Source organism: Alexandromys fortis, unplaced genomic scaffold (genome assembly GCF_014885135.2).
Source record: "Alexandromys fortis isolate MF-2015 unplaced genomic scaffold, M_Fortis_MF-2015_v1.1 scaffold_166, whole genome shotgun sequence".
In the NCBI taxonomy this organism is placed as follows: domain Eukaryota; kingdom Metazoa; phylum Chordata; class Mammalia; order Rodentia; family Cricetidae; genus Alexandromys; species Alexandromys fortis.
The window spans coordinates 2,901,141-2,919,933 of record NW_026068102.1 but is presented as its reverse complement, the minus strand read 5'-3'; the positions used below and the strand labels follow the sequence as shown (position 1 = coordinate 2,919,933).

Genomic DNA, 18,793 nt, shown 5'->3' with positions numbered 1-18,793 from the left:
CCTGCCTCTGCCTCCCAAGTGCTGGGATTAAAGGCTTGCACCACCACCGCCTGGCTCAAGCCCCTATTCTTTATGTTTTTTTTTGAGGCATAGTTTCTTGTTTCCCAGGCTGGCCTTGACCTTGCTTTGTAACCAAGTAATGCTTCTATTGTCTATAGGCATTTACTACTGTGTCTGCCTCCACTTTACTGGAGGCAGAAGCCCAGGCTTTGTGCATACTAATTATCTCTTATTCTTTTAAGATTTATTTTTATTCATGTTTGTGTTTATATATGTGTGATTATATGCTGTGTTATTTTCAAGTGTCTTCACAGGGTGAAGAGAGGAACTTTGGGCTCAGTGAGAGACTGTCTCAAAATAAAAAAAAATTAGGTAGATAGGAATAGAGGAAGACATTTGATAACATTCTCTGGTCTCTACATACGCATGCATGTGTATCCTAATGCATATGCACAAACACAAAAATATATGGATGCTACATATTCTAAATAAAACAAAGCCTAATATTTTTTTTTACTTTTTCTTTTTTTTTGGATTTTCGAGACAGGGTTTCTCTGTAGCTTTTTGGTTCCTGTCCTTGAACTAGCTCTTGTGGAACAGGCTGGCCTTGAACTCACAGAGATCCGCCTGCCTCTGCCTGGTGGGATCAAAGGTGTGCGCCAACACCACCCGGCCAAAGCCTAGTATTTAAGAGTACATGGCCACATATAAAACTAAATTTTATTATCAATAAATTCCATAGTCATTACCTCTTAAATAAAAATAGACCTATTTGGAAGAGGTGCTAGCAACATTCTGTTTCTTATTTCTGGGTTAGTGAGTCCTCTTTGGTTTGGCTTCTAATAATTCATTTTCATTTTCTTTCAATTTTAAAATACTTTAAGAATTTTCTAAGTATGCTGGTGCATGCATGTAATTCCGGCATTTAGGAGGCAACAACAGGAGTTCCAGGTCATTTTTAACTCTATAGCAAATTCAAAGGTGGTTTTGGGTTGCATGAGAACTTGTCTGAAAACACGAGAAAAGCAAAACAAAACTAAAAGTGCTGCCCTTGTTGGAAGAGGCATACCATGGAAGTAGGCAAAGACTACAAATCAAGCTTTTCCTCATCTTCCTAGATAATTGGCTTTTAGACATTTATTAGTTTGCTGTAAACTGAGGTTTCTTTCCCTCCTGCCAGTTCCCAAATAGCCACTCAGAGGCTTAATAATACTTATAAATCTTTGGCTGCTGGCTCAGCCAAAGAGTTATTATTAGCTAACTCTTACATTTAAATGAACACATTTCTTATCAATGCTTTACCATGTGTTTCGTGCCTTGTTACATCATTTTTTACATGTCTTGTCTCCTTGGCAGCTGGCTGGTATCTCTTAGTTTTCGCTCTTCTCCTGTATCTCTAATTGGATTTCTCTCCTAGCGCCATTCTGCCTTGCCATAGACTAAAGCAGTTTTGTTTATCAACCAATGAGAGCAACATATTCACAGTGTACAGGATCCCACAACAATTTGCAACCATGTTGTTTGACAATGAAGGGGAGTTGGATGGACATAGGCAAAGAAAGTTAAAGCAACCTCACTGCAGTGACTGCTTCTTGTTACCAGAAGACATTATGGAAAATATCTCGAGAACCTTTGGGAAGGCACAGGGGTTGGTATCTAAATAAAACCAATAGTGGAAAGGGGAAGACACAGGGTCCCTGTAAAATACGCAGGCTAGCATCCAACCTTAGGCCTCTCACATTCAGAAGGGATAAAGCTTTCAGTTTGTCTTTGTCCATGCAAGACACCAGACGTGGAAGTTCCTCTAAATGACTACAGCAACCCTGTTATATGCTATATTGCAAAAGAGTTCTAAAGAGGAAATATTGACCAAGCAAATATTTACTGATATGTATCACATAAAATCACATAAAAAAGAGACACTTAGATAAAATTTAGTAAAGATGAACTTCTTTGAGGCCCATCAACATTTCAACTTCTGTTGAGAGATGGCACAGTGCTTCATTGTTTTGGTGTCATGGTGTTTCAGCTAACATCCTAGCCTCTCTATCATTAACTCTTTCACCCTCAGTCTTTCTGTATGTTTTAAAATCTTACAAATTAAAATCAGTTGCTAATAGTACCACTGAAAATGAGGTAGTACAAGTATAGTTTTGAGTGTAGTGAGTATTCAGTGAATTTTGTTAAGAATCGTATTTCCTTACTACAAAGTCTTAATGAGTTTTAAAAGTACTTTTGTTTAAGAGGTGTTGAGAAAATGTTAAATTATGTTTTTCTGAAAAATAAAAAATGTGTAATATTTAGTTTTGAATAGTTTCAGGTTAATATTTTGTTTTGTTTTTAGGTGATTCCTCCTAAGGAGTGGAAGCCAAGGCAATGCTATGATGATATTGATAATTTGCTTATCCCAGCACCAATTCAGCAGATGGTCACAGGGCAGTCGGGACTGTTTACTCAATACAACATCCAGAAAAAAGCCATGACTGTGAAGGAGTTCAGGCAGCTGGCTAACAGTAGCAAGTGAGTCAATTGAATTTTTATTTGTATTTTTTCCAATACAGAGGTATGTGAGTATGGCAGGAAGCCAAGTAGATAGAGAAGCTTATAATTAAAAGCTGGGCCATGGTGATGCACACCTTTAATCCCAGAACTCGAAGGCAGAGGCAGGTGTATTTGTGAGTTTGAGGCCAGCCTGGTCTACAAAATGAATTCCAGGACAGGCTCCAAAGCTACACTCAGAAACCCTGTCTACAAAAAACAAACAAACAAACAAACAAGGAAAGGAAGAAGAAAGAAAAGTAGGAACCTCTTTTATCTCTGGTTTCTGTTTTTCAGATGGTCTATTCACATTCACTTATAAGAAGTCCCACATTTTATTTCACATCATCATTATTATCACATAATCTAGAAACGGTTTTTCCTTTTAGTTGTCATTTTGAATTCTATTTATTTGAATTGTCTTTAGTTTTATTGGACAAAATATTATTCATAATTTTTTAAGACAAATTTCATGAGCATTAACAATTTCAAAAAGAAAACTTTGAATAGGAAGGTACATATTATATTAGTTATCTATGAATATATAACAAATTCTCAAAATTAACCTTTTCAGCTAGCTCACAATTTATAAAAGTCTGGAGCCTAGGAGTCATGTAGATATGTGGACAAGTGATTTTAGCTTGGGGTGTTTTGAAGCTTATTGTTAGTTGTTGACTGGAAGTGCTGCTGCTTGGGAATGTGGCTAAAATATTTTTCCCAGGTGAGCTCCTTCTATGACGCTAAAGTCCTTGCTGCTTGTCCTTTAAGGGAAACTTTACAAGTTTTTATTTTATGTATGTATGTATGTATGTATGTATGTATGTATGTATGTATGTATGTATGTATGTGTGTGTAGCCCTGGTTGTCCTGGAACTTGCCTTATAGACCAGGCTGCTGTTAAACTAAGAGAGATCCTTTTTCCTCTGCCTCCTGAGTGCTGGGGTTAAAGGCATGAGCTGCCACACCTGCCTTCACTCACATATTTAAAAATACACTTCATAGTACATTGTAGACATTGTCCTTTTTCTCTTAAATACTTTTGCATGTATATGTACCTTTAGAGTTTAATATTTGCTTTTTATTAGGTTTATTCTTTGACAATTTCATGCATGTATTTAGTGTATTCTGGTACCTTATCCACTACCCTCTTATCTCCCTAATACCCATTTCATTCTCCTTTCCTCCTTTAGGTCCCTTTCCCATGTTCATGCCTTTTTGTTTTGTTTTTTTGACCTGCTGAGTTTAGTCATGGATGTCTGAGAAATCATAGTATTATAAATAAACAGTGGAGTCTGATAGGCTCACTTGTGGTTATACATTTGAAGATAATGATGCCCTTTTTTCCAAAATCCTTCATTAACCAATAGATTCCCCTATCTTTGACTGGCAGCTGAAAGGTCTAATATTGTGCAGACGCAGAGTTGCTAGTCACGGGAGCTGTGAGTTAACAATTAAAATGGGTATGTCCTGAATAGTGGATATCATGTCTTTATTTCTTCTCCATTTTCCTGATCCTACATTCTTTCTGCTTCCTCATTGACAGTGTTCTTGAATGCTCAGATAGTGGCAATTGGCTTCCTCCAGAGAAATTCAATAGGTGCAGCTTATAATGAATGGGGAAGAGAATGAATTTTTACTTTCTTAAAAAAAATTCATTCATTCATTCATGTATTCATTCATGTATTCATTCATGTATTCATTCATTCATTCATTCATTTATTTTGCATACAGTATTCTGTCTGTGTGCCTGCAGGCCAGAAGAGAGGGCATCAGATCTCATTTCAGATGGTTGTGAGCCACCATGTGGTTCAGGACCTTTGGAAGAGCATGCAATGAATTCTCTTAACCGCTGAGCCATCTCTCCAGCCCAAATTTTTACTTTTTTGGGGACACAAGAGAGACATACGTGGATCTAGTCTACATGGGAAATAGAAAAAGACAAGATCTTTTGAGTAAATTGGGAGCATGGGGACCCATGGGAGAGGGGAGATGAAGGGAGGGGAGCAGAGAAAAATGTATAGCTTAATATCAATCAATAAAAAAATTACAAATCCATCAGGGCATTATCTTGATCAATGGTTGATGTGGGAGGGCTCAGTCCACTGTGGATAATAACACCCCCCTGGGCTGGTGGTTCTGGGTTATATAAGGAAGCAGGGTAAATAAGCCATGAGGAACAAGTCAGTAAGCAATGTTCTTCCATGGCTTTTGCTTTATTCCTGCCTCCAGGTTCCTGCTGTGCTTGAATTTTGTGTTGACTTTTGTCTGTGATAGACTATGATTGGTACATGTGAACCAAATAAAACCTTTTTTGCAAAATTATGTTGGCCATGGTGTTTGCTTCCATTATAACAATAGGAAGCAAGCTAATGCATGTATATATCTCAACATGTATAATAGAATGTATATACCTCAAATATATATACCTGTAGGTATAATGATAAGTATGTAGGTTACAGTTAGATGTTTTGCTGGTTGGGAAAAGTGGCACTAGTAGGTTGCCCTCTAAGGTTCCTTTGTTATGGTGTCCATATGTTTTGACCAGTAGTGATCTGTAACTGTGTCCACCTGCTAAAAAAAGAAATTTCATTGATAGGCATGAAACTTAATATTGATCATCTTGTTTGTCATGTGTCTTTTTATATTGTTTACCTCTTCTTGTTTTGATTTTGGTGGTTTGGATGATCTAGAAATTCTCTAGCTTAATTATTTTCAAAAAATTTTAATTTCTCAAGTATCTTCATTTTATACAGCTGTATGTTTGTTTCTTGAACAAATGCTTGTTTCATTCAGGTGTTTACTGCTAGTCTTATTATGTTTGAGCTGTCTGTGTCTTTTTAAAGTTACTTGATAAATTTTAAGTTTTGTGTCCTAGGGTTCATGTAGGGAATTCATATTGGAGAACATGTCTGTAGGACTGATGCATTTGGGGGGGGGGAGATATATTGCCTTGACTTTTCATATTGAGATTTTATGTTGTGACTTGGCCATGTGGTTGGTTGTGTATTTGATGTGAGGTTCTGACTGCCTCATTAGGCCTATGTACATACAGACAGTGTGGCTGAGGCAAGGCCTGAGGGATGAGGATGACATAGGCAGATGAGGTTTCATGTATTCACCAGGCCAGATCCTTGTGTATACATGTGTGATCTGGTGTATGTGTGTAGGTTGTAGCTAGGTGAAGCCTGGTGGGCTGGTGGAGCTCACTAAACTAATACACATAGTATACAGGAGTGGGGGCATTACTGAGCCAGCAATTTGGGAAAGGCACAGGCAGTGACTGAGAAGACTAACGGGGGAGGGGAGCTTTGGAGAGGGTACAGACAGGCTATGTATGATTCAGGTAACTCAAAAGAGTGGATCTGAGAACAGGGTTGGTGAACAAGACAAGGGCTGAGGATTGGATTTTCCATAGGCAATTGGAATGGAGGATGAGGGCAAGGATAGCATAGGTAGTCTTCCTGGGACTGCCATGGTGACTACAAAGTCCCTGGTAGCAAATGGGGCTGAGATCAGTCTAGTCCAAAAGACATCACCTCTCTTTTATAGAGTAGTAATTAAACCCCAGAGAAATTCAGCTTTCTGCCCAGGATTATTTAATTTTTGCTTGGCAAACCTTGATGCAAGTGGTTGCTCTTATCTGTAAGTACAATTCTAGGGTTGCCAAGGCAGAAGAAGCCTCGTCATGAGCCTCTCTTTAAAGAGCTATGTTACTGTGAGTGAAAGGTTCTGAGAAGGTATTGTTGAGTCAGTTTTGAGTAAATTGACATTTGGAACAGCTGTATGGACTCTGGAGCCAGTATTCAGTAAGCTGTTACATTTTACTGAAGTTTCAATATGCATTTCAAATACTTAACATTGTAAAACATTCACTTCAATTAATAATGCCAACTTAAGCTTTTTAATTATAGTATTCAAGGTTAAAAAAATTCTAATCCTATGCAGTGACAGATTCTATAGTGCTTTCTCAGAGGACCTGCATCCATGCTGGGAGGCTGACAACTACCTGTAACTCTAGCTCCAGGGAATCCAGCAGCTTCTTCTAGACTCCAAGAGCACATACACATACATGGCATGCATTCACAGATACTGATAAATAAAATTTTTAAAAAAATCTTAAAAATAAGCCAAAGAAGTAAGTTGCGCTGGTAGACAACCAGTTTTCCATTTGAGCTAGGTGTGTATATTCCTACCTCCAGAGTTCTGTTTTTGATTTTATTTTTAAAAACCATCGGTGGGATTATTGATATGTTTAGTGTGGAAGTATTTTAATGTCATTAAATAGAAAGAAGATCTACCTTATTTCATGTTTAGTCAATCATGATAGTTAATATTCATTGTCAAATTAACAGGATCTAGAATCATAAGCCTCTGGACATACCTGAGAGAGTTTATTTATATTAGATTAATTTGTATGGAAAGACTACCTTAATTGGATAGAATAGTTACATGGGCTGGGATCCTAGATTAGAAGAAAAGGAGAGCAGAGTTGAGAATTAGCATTAGTCTTTGATTCCTGAATGTAAATGCATATGGATTTGCCATCTCAAGCTTCATTGTTAAAGTGAACCTTTTCTTCTTTAAGTTGCTTTTGTCACAACTATAGGAAAATAATTCATACCTATTCATTACACTATACCTCTTCATTCTGTATTTCAGTGTTACTAAGATGCATTTCTAAATTTTAGATCAAGAGTATATATACTTTTTTTAAAAAAAGATTTATTTATTAATTATGTATAGTGTTCTGTCTTCATGTATCCCTGTAGGCCCAGAAGAGGGCACCATATCTTATTACAGATGGTTGTGAGCCACCATGTGGTTGCTGGGAATTGAACTCAGGACCTCTCTTAACTTCTGAGCCATCTTTCCAACCGTATATATACTTTATTAAAGAACTGAATTTATAGATAGTTGTGAGCTGCCATGTGAGAGTTGGGAATTGAACTAGGTCCTGAGGATGAGCAGTCGTTGCTCTTAACTACTGAGCCATCTCTCCAGCGCCACAATGATATATATACTTTTGGCTTGATACGTGTTGAGAAATTATATTGTGCTAGTTTATTCTTCCACTCCAACCAAGTTAGTGACTTCTTTTTTGCATGTCATTAGTATACCAGGCAGTACCAGTCTAATAACTGCAGAGGATCTTATTTCAGCTCTCTTGGAGTTTTATACAGGCCTTTTTTCCCTCAGTTTTTCCATATGTTCTGTATCTTTTTAATATATAAATTTGTACAATGTTCTTGTATAATTGACTAAGTATCTTAGAAAACTTTGAAAACTAAAATAATGAGGTATAATTTACTTCCTTTATTAGTATTTTTATGAAAGTGCTTGTCTTACCTGATAAAGACTATAAAAAATCCTATAGAGTTTTAAGTATAAATGCTTTTGTATATTATTCATTAAATTTGACACTATTACAGTATATAATAGTTTTATTTAGAAAGTAAATTACATTAGATAGGTGGAAAATCCTTAAAATTGTCTTACTGGTCTGTGGTTTTTACTGTTTAATTTTTTATAGATACTGTACTCCAAGGTACTTGGATTATGAAGATTTGGAACGCAAGTACTGGAAAAACTTAACTTTTGTGGCACCTATTTATGGAGCAGATATTAATGGAAGCATATATGATGAGGTATATATACATATATATGTATATATATTTATGTTGTGGTTTTTAACAGATTGGTGATACTACTTTTGTTTATTATTTTTAGCTATCCAAGAAGTCAATTGTACTTACTTTTTTCATTGTATTTTATTTATTAGCTTTTGGGTGTCAATACTTTTTCCAAGTATGAGAGAAAACACCAGTCGGATTCTTTCTTCTTTTTTTCTTCTTTCCTTCCCTGATGCTCTCTTTTTTCTGTTTATTTTAAAATATATTTTTATTACCTTAAAGTATGTGAATGTATATGTGCCTGTGGTTGAGGATATACATATTTGTGCAGATGCTTTAGGAGGTTTGAGCCAATGGAGCCCTTGGATTTGAAGTACCAGGTGGTTGCGAGCATTCTGTATGAGTATTGGGAACAAAACTCAGGTCCCCTGAAAGATCAGTATTCACTATTAGCCACTGAGTCACTTTCTAGATCTCCCTCACCCCTTTCTGTCTTCTGAGCCAGAGTCTTATATAGTTTTGACTAGCTTAAAACTTGCTATTCAGCAGAGGATGACCTTGAACTTCTAATCCTTTTGACTAATACATCTGTAGTTGTTTGGATTTATATCTGGATTCTTTGTTTCATTCATTGATTAGCCTGCCTGCTTTTTTGGTAGCCTGATACTGATGCACTGATGCATTTTTATTACCTTTGGTGTGTTTTGCTTGAAATCAGATATGCTGATACCTGTAACATTATTCTTTTTGCTCAGGTGACTTTGACTCTCTGGTTTTTTTATGCAACGTTTTAACATTTTTTCTCATACTATGAACAATGGCATTGGAATTTTGATAGGAATTGTATTGAATATATAGACTGCATTTCAGAATATTATTTTTTCTGTCTGTGAGCATGGGAAGTCCTTTCATCTGCTAGTGTCTTCCTCAGTTTATTCTTTCTGTGTTTCTTTTCATTGAGATTGTATATTATAATAACATTTTCCTTTTCTTTCTTCCATCCACATCCTCCCTTACATCCCTTCCATTTCTTGTTCAAATTCATGACCTCTTTTTTCAGTTGTTACTATATGCATATATGTATTTTTTATATACGTTTATATTTTTAAATATAACTATTTGAGTCTATATAATGTTACTTGTGTGTATGTTTTCAGGGCTGACTCTTGGCACTGAGCAAGCAATTGGTGTACTCTTTGCTGTGGATGGTCACCTCCACCACTCTCAGTTTTCCTTAGTGGGCTGTAGTTCTTGTAGAGTGGAGGCCTCATGGACTTTGCTTTTCCCATTCAGTTTAGCATGTGTGTTAGTGTCCTTCTTCAGCTCATGTTTAGGCAGTCATGTTGTTCAGCATTTATGGATAAAGCTTCTTATGTTACTAGGAGAAACATCTCACAGCAGTGTCCCTGATCCTTTGGCTCTTACAGTAGTTCTGCCCTATCTTCTGAAGTGTTTCCTGAGTCTTCACTGTAGGAGTGTTTTGTAGATGTATCCATTGGGACTGGCTCCACAAATCTGCATTTAGATGGCTATAGTTTTATATACTATTAATGCCTATTGCATAGATAAGTTTCATCAATAAGTGGTAAACACTATATTTATCTGTGGGCATAAAGACAAATGTTTATAGATTATAGTCAGGGGCTATGCTTGTCTAGATTAGTGGTTGTAGATTCTCCTCCTATGACCGTGATTTCACCAACACTGAGTAATGGTTTCTAATTCCAAGCATGGTCTTCCTCTTGTCTTTAGTCCATTTAGAGAACAGTTGTTTACTATCAAGGTGTGTGTTCTGCTATTGCATCTTCAGAGTTATTATGCCATGTTGGTCATTGATGTAATTCATAAGTATCATAGTTTGATAGAACTGTTGATTGTCTCTGTCCTTTGGAAGCTTTCATGGACCCTTCTGATACCATGCAAGCTTGTCCTCAGGGAGGGGACATTCAGGTCAGTTTGAGCTCTGAGGCCTCTGGTCATTATTGCATGATGTTTCAGCAGTAGAAATTTACCTTCCATCACTATAGGTCAACTGAGGGCAAAAGCAATAAATGGTATGTTTTGGGTTTGTCTTAGATAGCCCTTGCCAGCAATATAAATGAAAGCTACTCATGTCTGGTATTGGGGTTTTTCTCAGGTAGTCTTTGGCCTTTGAAGGGATTTCTGTCATCTCAAAAGAGAAAAGCTCATTAAAATTATAATTTGTACATTGAGTTGTGTGCATTGTAGGATTTTTTTCTAGGTAAGTTAGTATTATGGTATCTTGTGAGTTTTTCAGCCACACTGTTATTTTACTTTGCTCTGTCCATGTATTTACCTCCATCCTCTTTCCTTAAGGTACCCACCTTTTCCATTTCCCTATCTGATCACTGGTATCATTCCGTTCCGTTTTGTCCTTTTCCTACCTCCTGTTCCCCAAGGAGCCCATACTTTTTCCTTTTCATGATCAGATTACTTCTATTTGCTATTCTCATCTCTGTTGCTCCCCAACTCCCATAACCCAATAATGGTCCCATTTTACATTACTCGTTTCTTTATGTACTCATATCTTAAAATGTGGAGCTAGGAACCTCCAATAAGGAAATGTGACATCTGTCTTTTGTGTCTGGATTACCTCACTTAATTTATCTTTTCTAATTCCATCCATTGGCCTGCAAAGTTTATGATTTTGTTTTTCTTTACCACTGAATAGTATTTCATAGTGCATATGTACCACATTTTCATTCTTCCTCCTAGCTGTTATGAATAGAGCAGCAGTAAACATGACTGGGCTATGATGGTGGAGTATGATGTTTAGTCTTTTAACCATACATTGAGAAGTGGTTTGTCTGGATCATATGGTAGACTTATTTCCAGCTATTGTGAATCTGACTGCACCAGTTCGAAATCCCACTAATAGTGAATGAGGGTTCCCTTTTCCTCACACCTTTTTAACATTTGTTGCCTGTTGTTCCACTGGTTGTTTGCCATTCTTCTTCTTCTTTTTCTTTTTTTTTTTGGGGGGGGGGGGGGACAGGGTTTCTCTGTAGGTTTGGAACCTGCCCTGGAACTAGCTCTTGTAGACCAGGCTGGCCTCAAACTCACAAAGATCCACCCACCTCTGCCTCCCGTGTGCTGGGATTAAAGGCATGTGCCACCACTTCCCGCCTTCATTTGTCATTCTTACTGATGTAAGATGAAATCGTAAAATATTATTGATTTGCATTTTCATAATGGCTAGGGGTGATGCACATTTTTAGAGATATTTTGGCATGTTTGTATCTTCATTTTCTTCTAATTCTAGGTATTTTTTTTTTGTTTTTAGTTTTCTTGATTTCCTTAGTGCCTCCATTTCATCATTGAGTAGTGTGTTGTTTTAATACCCAAGACTTTGAGATTTTTATGTTTTTTTCTTGAAGTTGATTTGTATTATTTGTAGTCAGAATACAAGAAGTTATTTGAATTTTCCTGTTTTTGTTGAGACTTGCTTTGTATATGATCTCTTTTAAAGAAAGTTCCATGTAATCCTGAGACAAATGTGTTTTCTGCAGTGTTTGGGTGGCATGTTCTGTAAATGTCTGTTAAAACCATTTGATTTGTGGTGCCATTTAAAGCCTCTGCTTCTCTAATTTTTTGTTGGAATGAACTACCAGAGCTACTGGTAGTAAAATCCTGCAGTATTTCTGTGTTAGGATTAATCACTGTTACGTCATGTCCGACATTTCTGGTTCTTCCAGTGACAAATAGATGGATTTTCCTTCCTTCCTTTTTCCTTCCCTCCCTCCCTCCCTCCCTCCCTCCCTCCCTCCCTCCCTCCCTCCTTCCTTCCTTCCTTCCTTCCTTCCTTCCTTCTTTTTTAATACAGTCTGCTGGCTAGTCTATCCTTTGGAAAATTGAGACTAAGTAATATTTGAAATTATTATTGAAAGGTGTGTTCCTTTGTTGATTTTGTAGTGTTTACTGTTTTGCTAATGATTCTTTAACAAATGTATTATCTTTCTCCTCCTGTAACTTCTGGATGGCTCTAGTGGTTGTGTTTACCACTCTCTTGAATCTGAAGAATTTCTTATTGTATCCTCTGTAGAGTTGGCTTGATGTTCATTGATCTTTTTGCCTGTTTTTATTATGAATTTAATATTTAATTTCTCCCCCAGTCATAATAGAGAGATTTACTGGGTGTTGTAGCCTGGGTTGGTTCTTGTAGTATTTCAGAATATGCACTGCATCTTTCTATGTTCTTCTGACTTTCTATGTTTCAGTTTCAGGATCATTTGTTAATGTGTGGGTCTGTCTTTTTTTATGACTTGATGGTTTTCTATTTGTAGAGCTTTATATATTTATATTTAGTGTTTTAACTGTAGTATAACTTGGCGTATCTTTTTCCAATTGCTTTTAAAAATGCTTTTTATATGTGAATAAGCCCATGTTTCCCTAGGTTTGGGATTTTTTCTTTCTACAGTTATCTTCCTCTAGAATAAATTTTCCTCTTAGTTTCATGCCAGTAATTCATTGATTTATTTTTATTAATTTATTTATTGTTTTTTTTTCTTTCTTCTACTTCAAATTCGTAAGTATTGATTCAGGACTTCATGCATGCTAGGCATGTGTGCTTTCAATGATCCACATCTCCAGTTGATTTGCTTTTCAATATGTCCCCAAAAGTTTCCCTGTTCTGTTCATACTTTTAAAATTTTATTTTTTTCTTTCAGTGTACCAATTCTTCTACTTTGTCTTAAAAAGATTTCATTTGATTTGTTGAATTTTTGATTTCTACCATCATTTTATTTGGTGTTTCTTAAATATTTGTCTTTATTGAATTACATTCTCATATCCTGTATTAGCTTCCCTGTTCTCTATTGAGTTGTCTTTGTTCTTTTGTAATGCATTCAAATTTATTTATATCATCTTTTCATTTTTGTAAACATAATTATCATTCTTTTGATTTGTTTGTGTATAATATTATCTGATCTTTTATCAGAGGATATTGCTCTGGAATTGGTCAATTTTAGAGTGGAGAAAAATATATAGCTCAATAAAAACAATAAAAAAAAAAGAAGAAAGAAATGGCTCAAATGAAGGCTGTACCTTGGTGCTATTCAGAATTTACGTGGAGAGCTGAGTATATTGCTCACCGGCAGAGTACTTATTTATCTTGATATTAGAAGGCCCTGGATTCAATCCCTAGTATTGACAAAACAAAAGAAGCTGTAAAACAAAAAGACATTTTAATGGTTGCCAATTTTATTCTTGTGAGGTACATCAACATTCCAGACTCTAAGATATTATAATCCCCCTTTAGCCAATGAGTGAATGGGGAAAATACAGATTTGTGTATTTAAGAAGCAAATATATGTGACAGATGTTATTTTACTGACAGGAGTAGATAGAATCAATGGCTAAGATAAACTGGCTGTTTGTTATTACTTGTATTATAATTTGACCCAAATAGTCTAGGTCCAATTTGTTACCTGCAAGATGCCATAATCAAAAAAAAGCTATAAAGAGCCAAAGAAGAAAGACTTTGGCCTTAGTCATTAGAAAAATGCCAGAGAACTGCCAGGTTTGAATGGCAAAGATTTTAAAAAACTTGCAATATGTATTGCTGTGGGACTAATAGTCCCAGGACCCAAAGAATTACATTCAAGCTGCAAAACTGTATAGTGCTCCCTTCATTGTTGCTTCCAGAAACTGTTGGGGAATATTATTTTTAGGTGTGTGACTTTTGTTTACGCTGTATTTGTTTAATTCTTCAAAACTGTATTACTGTGCCTGTGGTTCTAATTAAGAGATAAATGGCCAGAAGTGAGGCAGGAGCAAGGATAGGCGGGGATGGCAGGTAGAGATTATAAATAGAAGGAGAATGATGTGCACGAGAACAAGAAGAGATGGACATCAGGAGCCAGCCTCTCAGCTACAGAGCAAGCCATGAAGAAGCGAAAAAAGATATACAGAAAAGATAAAATCCCAGAGTCAAAAGGTAGTCAGGATAATTTAAATTAAAAAAAAAAAAGATGTCAAAAAACCAGCCAAGCTAAGACTGGGCATTCATAACTAAGAATAAGTCTCTATGTGTGATTGATTTGGGAGCTGGGTGTCTGGCCATTCAAAGAATCAAGAGTAAAACATCACACAACAAGGAGCTGAGATTTACATCTGCCCAGTACTGAGCTACTAGTGGATATATTGCAAAGTGTGAACCTACAGCCACACATGTTGCAGCTCTTTGAAACTATTTGCCATTCAAACTTGGCAGTTCTATTGCATTTTTCGGTGACTAAGGCCCATAATCTTTCTCCTTTGGTTCTTTGTAGTTTTCTTTCTTTAACCTTAGCTCTTTGCCTGCTTATCTTTTTCTGCTTTTGCTCTCTCTTTTCCATTGCTACAGTTCTCTACCTAAGCTCTGGGACTTCTCAGAAGCCTTTCATCATATTGCATCAGTCACATTTGTCCTCATGGGAAATGCAGGACTATTTATATCAATCCCAGGCAGAGGATGTGTTAGCTCTTTGGTCTTGGTGGTAAAGACTGAGGTGTTGTCACAGAAGTCTTTTACAGGCAGTTTGAAACAATTGTAGTTCAGACAATCTTTTTATGAGCGAGAGTTATGCTTTAGTAGTAAGCAATATGGTTTCCAGAACACAGATATGGCTACTTCATTGGAGTGTTCAAAATGTGATTGCTCCATGAGCTCTTTGGGATGGCAGCAGAGGTACCTAGGAAGAGTCCTACAGCAGTCAGTTGGAGTTAAATTGCCTTGGCCCATAACATCTTAACACATTTAAAGGAAAAAGAAATAAAATGGAGTAAGTAGAGCTCATGGTGATGGATTACACCTGTAAAAACAGGAAGAGATGAGTTTTTCATCATTTTATGCTATATAGTGATTTTTGTGGCCAGACTGGGCTATTTGAGACCCTATCTTAAGGAAAAAAGGAAAGATGGAAGGAGGAAGACAAATGGAGTGCTTTTAGTAATGGCTTATTATTTAACAAGAATTTGACAGTATTAAACTGTTTTAACAATGTTTAATTTCTGCTCTGCTTCCTCAAGATGATGTGAATTCTTCTAGATTTTATTCTCTCAAAAGGAAGATAAAGTCCTGTGATTTAGATCTATTTTTTTTTAAGATCAACAAAGCTGTGTACATGTAAATGTAAAATATAAAGCTTGCTAGCTGTAGTGGCACATGTCTTTAAGAGTAAGGCAGATCTGTGAGTTCTAGGCTAGCCTTTTATATAGAGTTCTAGGACAGCTAGCGCTACATAGAGATAACCTGTTTCCAAAATAACAATAAAACCAAACTAAATAAAAAAAATAGTGATTATTTCTTTGAGTTTTAAAATAACATTTTTTTTCCTTTAGTAGTGTGTATGTGAGTGGCAAATGCCAGCCACAGGATGTCTTCAAGGATAATTTGTAGGAGCTAGTTTTCTCTTTAAATCATTTGGTTCTCAGGGACAGAACTCAAGTCTTGAGCTTTAGTGATAATTACCTTTACTCTTTGAGGCATCTTACTGGCCCTTGTAATTTAAAAAAAAAAAAAAAAAGACTTCCTGTCTGTGAGTGTAGCCATGAATGTTCTACATTACTTTACTCATTTCTAAATTTTGATGGACCTATCTAAAAACAAAAAACAACATCAAACCCCAAAAAATAAAGGCCCAAAAGCACACTACTTTTCTGCTTTCTAAAGTATTAGGAGATAAAGGAGAAGAAGTTCTGCTTTTTTTTTTTTTTTTTTTTTTTTAAAAAAGCTAAATGGATCAGAGTTGACTTCTTGGCTGTTTCTTGGGTACATTGTTTCAGAAACAATAGAGCCATCCCAGGCTAGAGTTTTTTATCCTTGGCTTTGTGGTTATGAACTTTGAGCTTTTGAGATCCTGGGCAAGCTATACCTTTCTACAGTCCTTTCAGATGAAATGGCATCTGAGGACACTTGTCACTTTCATAGGATAAAATGAGATGACATAATTAAAAAGAATATACATTACTTGCCCTACCTTATGCATTGGACAAATTTAGTTGCCACTTGTGATAATATTATAGAAAAACAAGGCAAAGAAAATTATGGACTGTAATGATACTCTCTAGCATAGTCTTGGAGTAGTTTGATGAGATAAATTTTGCTTTATAGTTATCCTTGTAAGCAGAAGTGCAGTTTGCACATAGCTGCTTATAATGTTTCTTCTGTCTGTTTATCAAAGATTGACCAGGGAATGAAAATTGCTTGTTTAGGAGTCAACTACTTAGGAAAAGGAATATATTATTTTCAGGAAATATTCCTCTTTCTTGTCAGTAAGACCTTGCTGTGTGAGGCACCTGGATGGAAATTTTGGCATGTGCCATACCCAGGAGATAGTTTGTATGATTTTTAAAAATTATTTTATTTCTTATGTATAAGTGTTTTGCTTGTATATGTGTTCATGTGTGCCTGGTGTTCATGAAGGCCAGAAAGAGGGTGTTAGTTCTCTGGAACTGGAATTACACATGTTGTGAATAACCTTTTCTAAGACTTAAGCTAAAACTTAACTACTTTATTTATTTATTAAAAATCTCTACCTCCTCCCCTCCTCCCTCTCCAGTCCTAAGAGAAGTTAGGGTGCCCTGCACTGTAGGAAGTCCAAGGCCCTCCTCCCTTCCTCCAGGTCTAGGAAGGTATGGATCCAAACAGATTAGGCTCCCAAAAAGCCAGTACATGCAGTAGAATCAAAACCCAGTGCCATTATAATTGGCTTCTCAGTCAGCCCTCATTGTGAGCCACATTCAGAGAGTCCAGTCTGATCAAATGCTCATTCAGTTCAGTCCCAGTCCAGCTGACCTTGGTGAGCTCCCATTAGATCATTCACACCATCTCAGTGAGTGACCACACTCCTCACAGTTCTGACTTCCTTGCTCCTGTTTTTTCTCCTTCTGCTCTTCATCTGGACCTTGGGAACTCAGTCCAGTGCTCCAATGTGGGGCTCTGTCTCTTATCTCCATCCATTGCCGGATGAAGGTTCTATGGTGATATGCAAGATATTCATCAGTGTAGCTATGGGAGAAGGCCAGTTCAGGCACCCTCTCCTCTGCTGCCCAACGACCTAGCTGGGGACATCCCCTTGGACACCTGTGAACCCCTCTAGAGCCAAGTCTCTTGCCAACCCTAAAATGGCTCCCTTAATTAAGATATCTTTTTCCCTGCTCCCATATCCACCCTTCATCCATCTCAACCATCTCATTTCTCCAAGCTCTCCCCAATCTTCCCCTTCTCCCTTCTCTCTCCCTATCTCCCTTTCCCTCACCCTACCCACCCCAAAACTTAAGTACTTAAACTAAAATTTTAAACATAAGCTAAATCTTCACATACTGTCTAAAATAGATATGGAGAGAGTGGATAACTTTTTCTTGTTCCTGATTTTGGTGGAATTGCTTTGAGTTTCTCTCCATTTAATTTGATTTTATCTACAGGCTTGCTGTAAATTGCCTTTATTATGTTTAGATATGTCCCTAATCTCTAATCCCTCCAGGACTTTTATCATGAAGGCATATTGGATTTTGTCAAAGGATTTTTCAGCTGCTTAATGAAATGATAATGTGAGTTTTTTTTTCAGTTTATATATATGGTGTATTACATTTACTGATTTTCATATGTTAAACCATTTCTGTCTTTCTGGGATGAAGGCTCTTTGATCATGATGAATGATCTTTTTGATATGGCCTTGGATTTGCTTTGCAATATTTTATTGAGTATTTTTGCATCAATATTTATAAGGGAATTTGGTCTGTAATTCTTTCTTTGTTGAGTCCTTATGTGGCTTAGGTATCAAGGAAACTGTAACCTCATAAAATGAATTTGATAATATTCCTCCTGTTTCTATTTTGTAGAGTAATTTGAGGAGTGTTAGTGTTGCTTCTTTGAAAACCTGGTAGAATTCTTCACTCAACTATCTGTCATAGGGCTTTCTTCGATTGGGAGACTTTTAATGACTGCTTCCATTTCACTAGAGGTTATAAGTCCACTTAGATTGTTTATTTGATCATGACTTAACTTTGTTAAATGGTACCTGTTGAGAAAACTATTCATTTCTTTTAGATTTTACAATTTGGAGTATAGGTTCTCAAAGTCTTTTTAAAGGATACTCTGGATATTTTGGTCTGTTGATATGTCCCCGTTTTTGTTTCTGAGTTTATTATTTAGGATATTCTCTCTCTGCTTTTTAGTTACTTTAGATGAGGATTTATCTATCTTGTTGATTTTCTCAAAGGACCAGCTCTTTGTTCTACTATTTTTTTTTGTATTATCTTGGTTACTATTTTATTGATTTCAGTTCTTACTTTCTTGCCATGTACTCTTCTTAGCTTACTTTTTCTTCTAGAATTTTCTAATATGTTGTTAAGTTGAAAGTATGAGGGTTCTCCAATTTTTTTTTTTTTTTTGGCTAGACATTTTTGTCTATGAACTTTCCTCTTAACACCTCTTTCATTGTTTCCCATAATTTTGGATATGTTGTATATTCATTTTCATTGAATTTTATAAAATCTTTAATTTTTTTTTGTTAATTTCAGTCATGACCAAATATTTTTTGAGCAGAGAGTTGTTCAGTTTCCATGAGTTTGTAAGCTTTCTGCCCTTGATGCCCAGTTTTAATCCATGGTAGTCTGATAGG

The 18,793-nt window shown here is 36.3% G+C and overlaps 1 protein-coding gene across 3 annotated transcripts in view; it reads left to right on the top strand.

Moving 5' to 3' along the window:
* LOC126489580 (lysine-specific demethylase 4C) overlaps positions 1 to 18,793 on the top strand; it is a 181,075-nt gene that overhangs the window by 18,626 nt on the left and 143,656 nt on the right. For all 3 annotated transcript variants that reach the window (XM_050123921.1, XM_050123922.1, XM_050123923.1), the window contains exons 3-4: positions 2,345 to 2,520; positions 8,069 to 8,183. In XM_050123921.1, the coding sequence (XP_049979878.1) occupies positions 2,345 to 2,520; positions 8,069 to 8,183 (291 nt within the window). The remainder of the gene's footprint in view (positions 1 to 2,344; positions 2,521 to 8,068; positions 8,184 to 18,793) is intronic.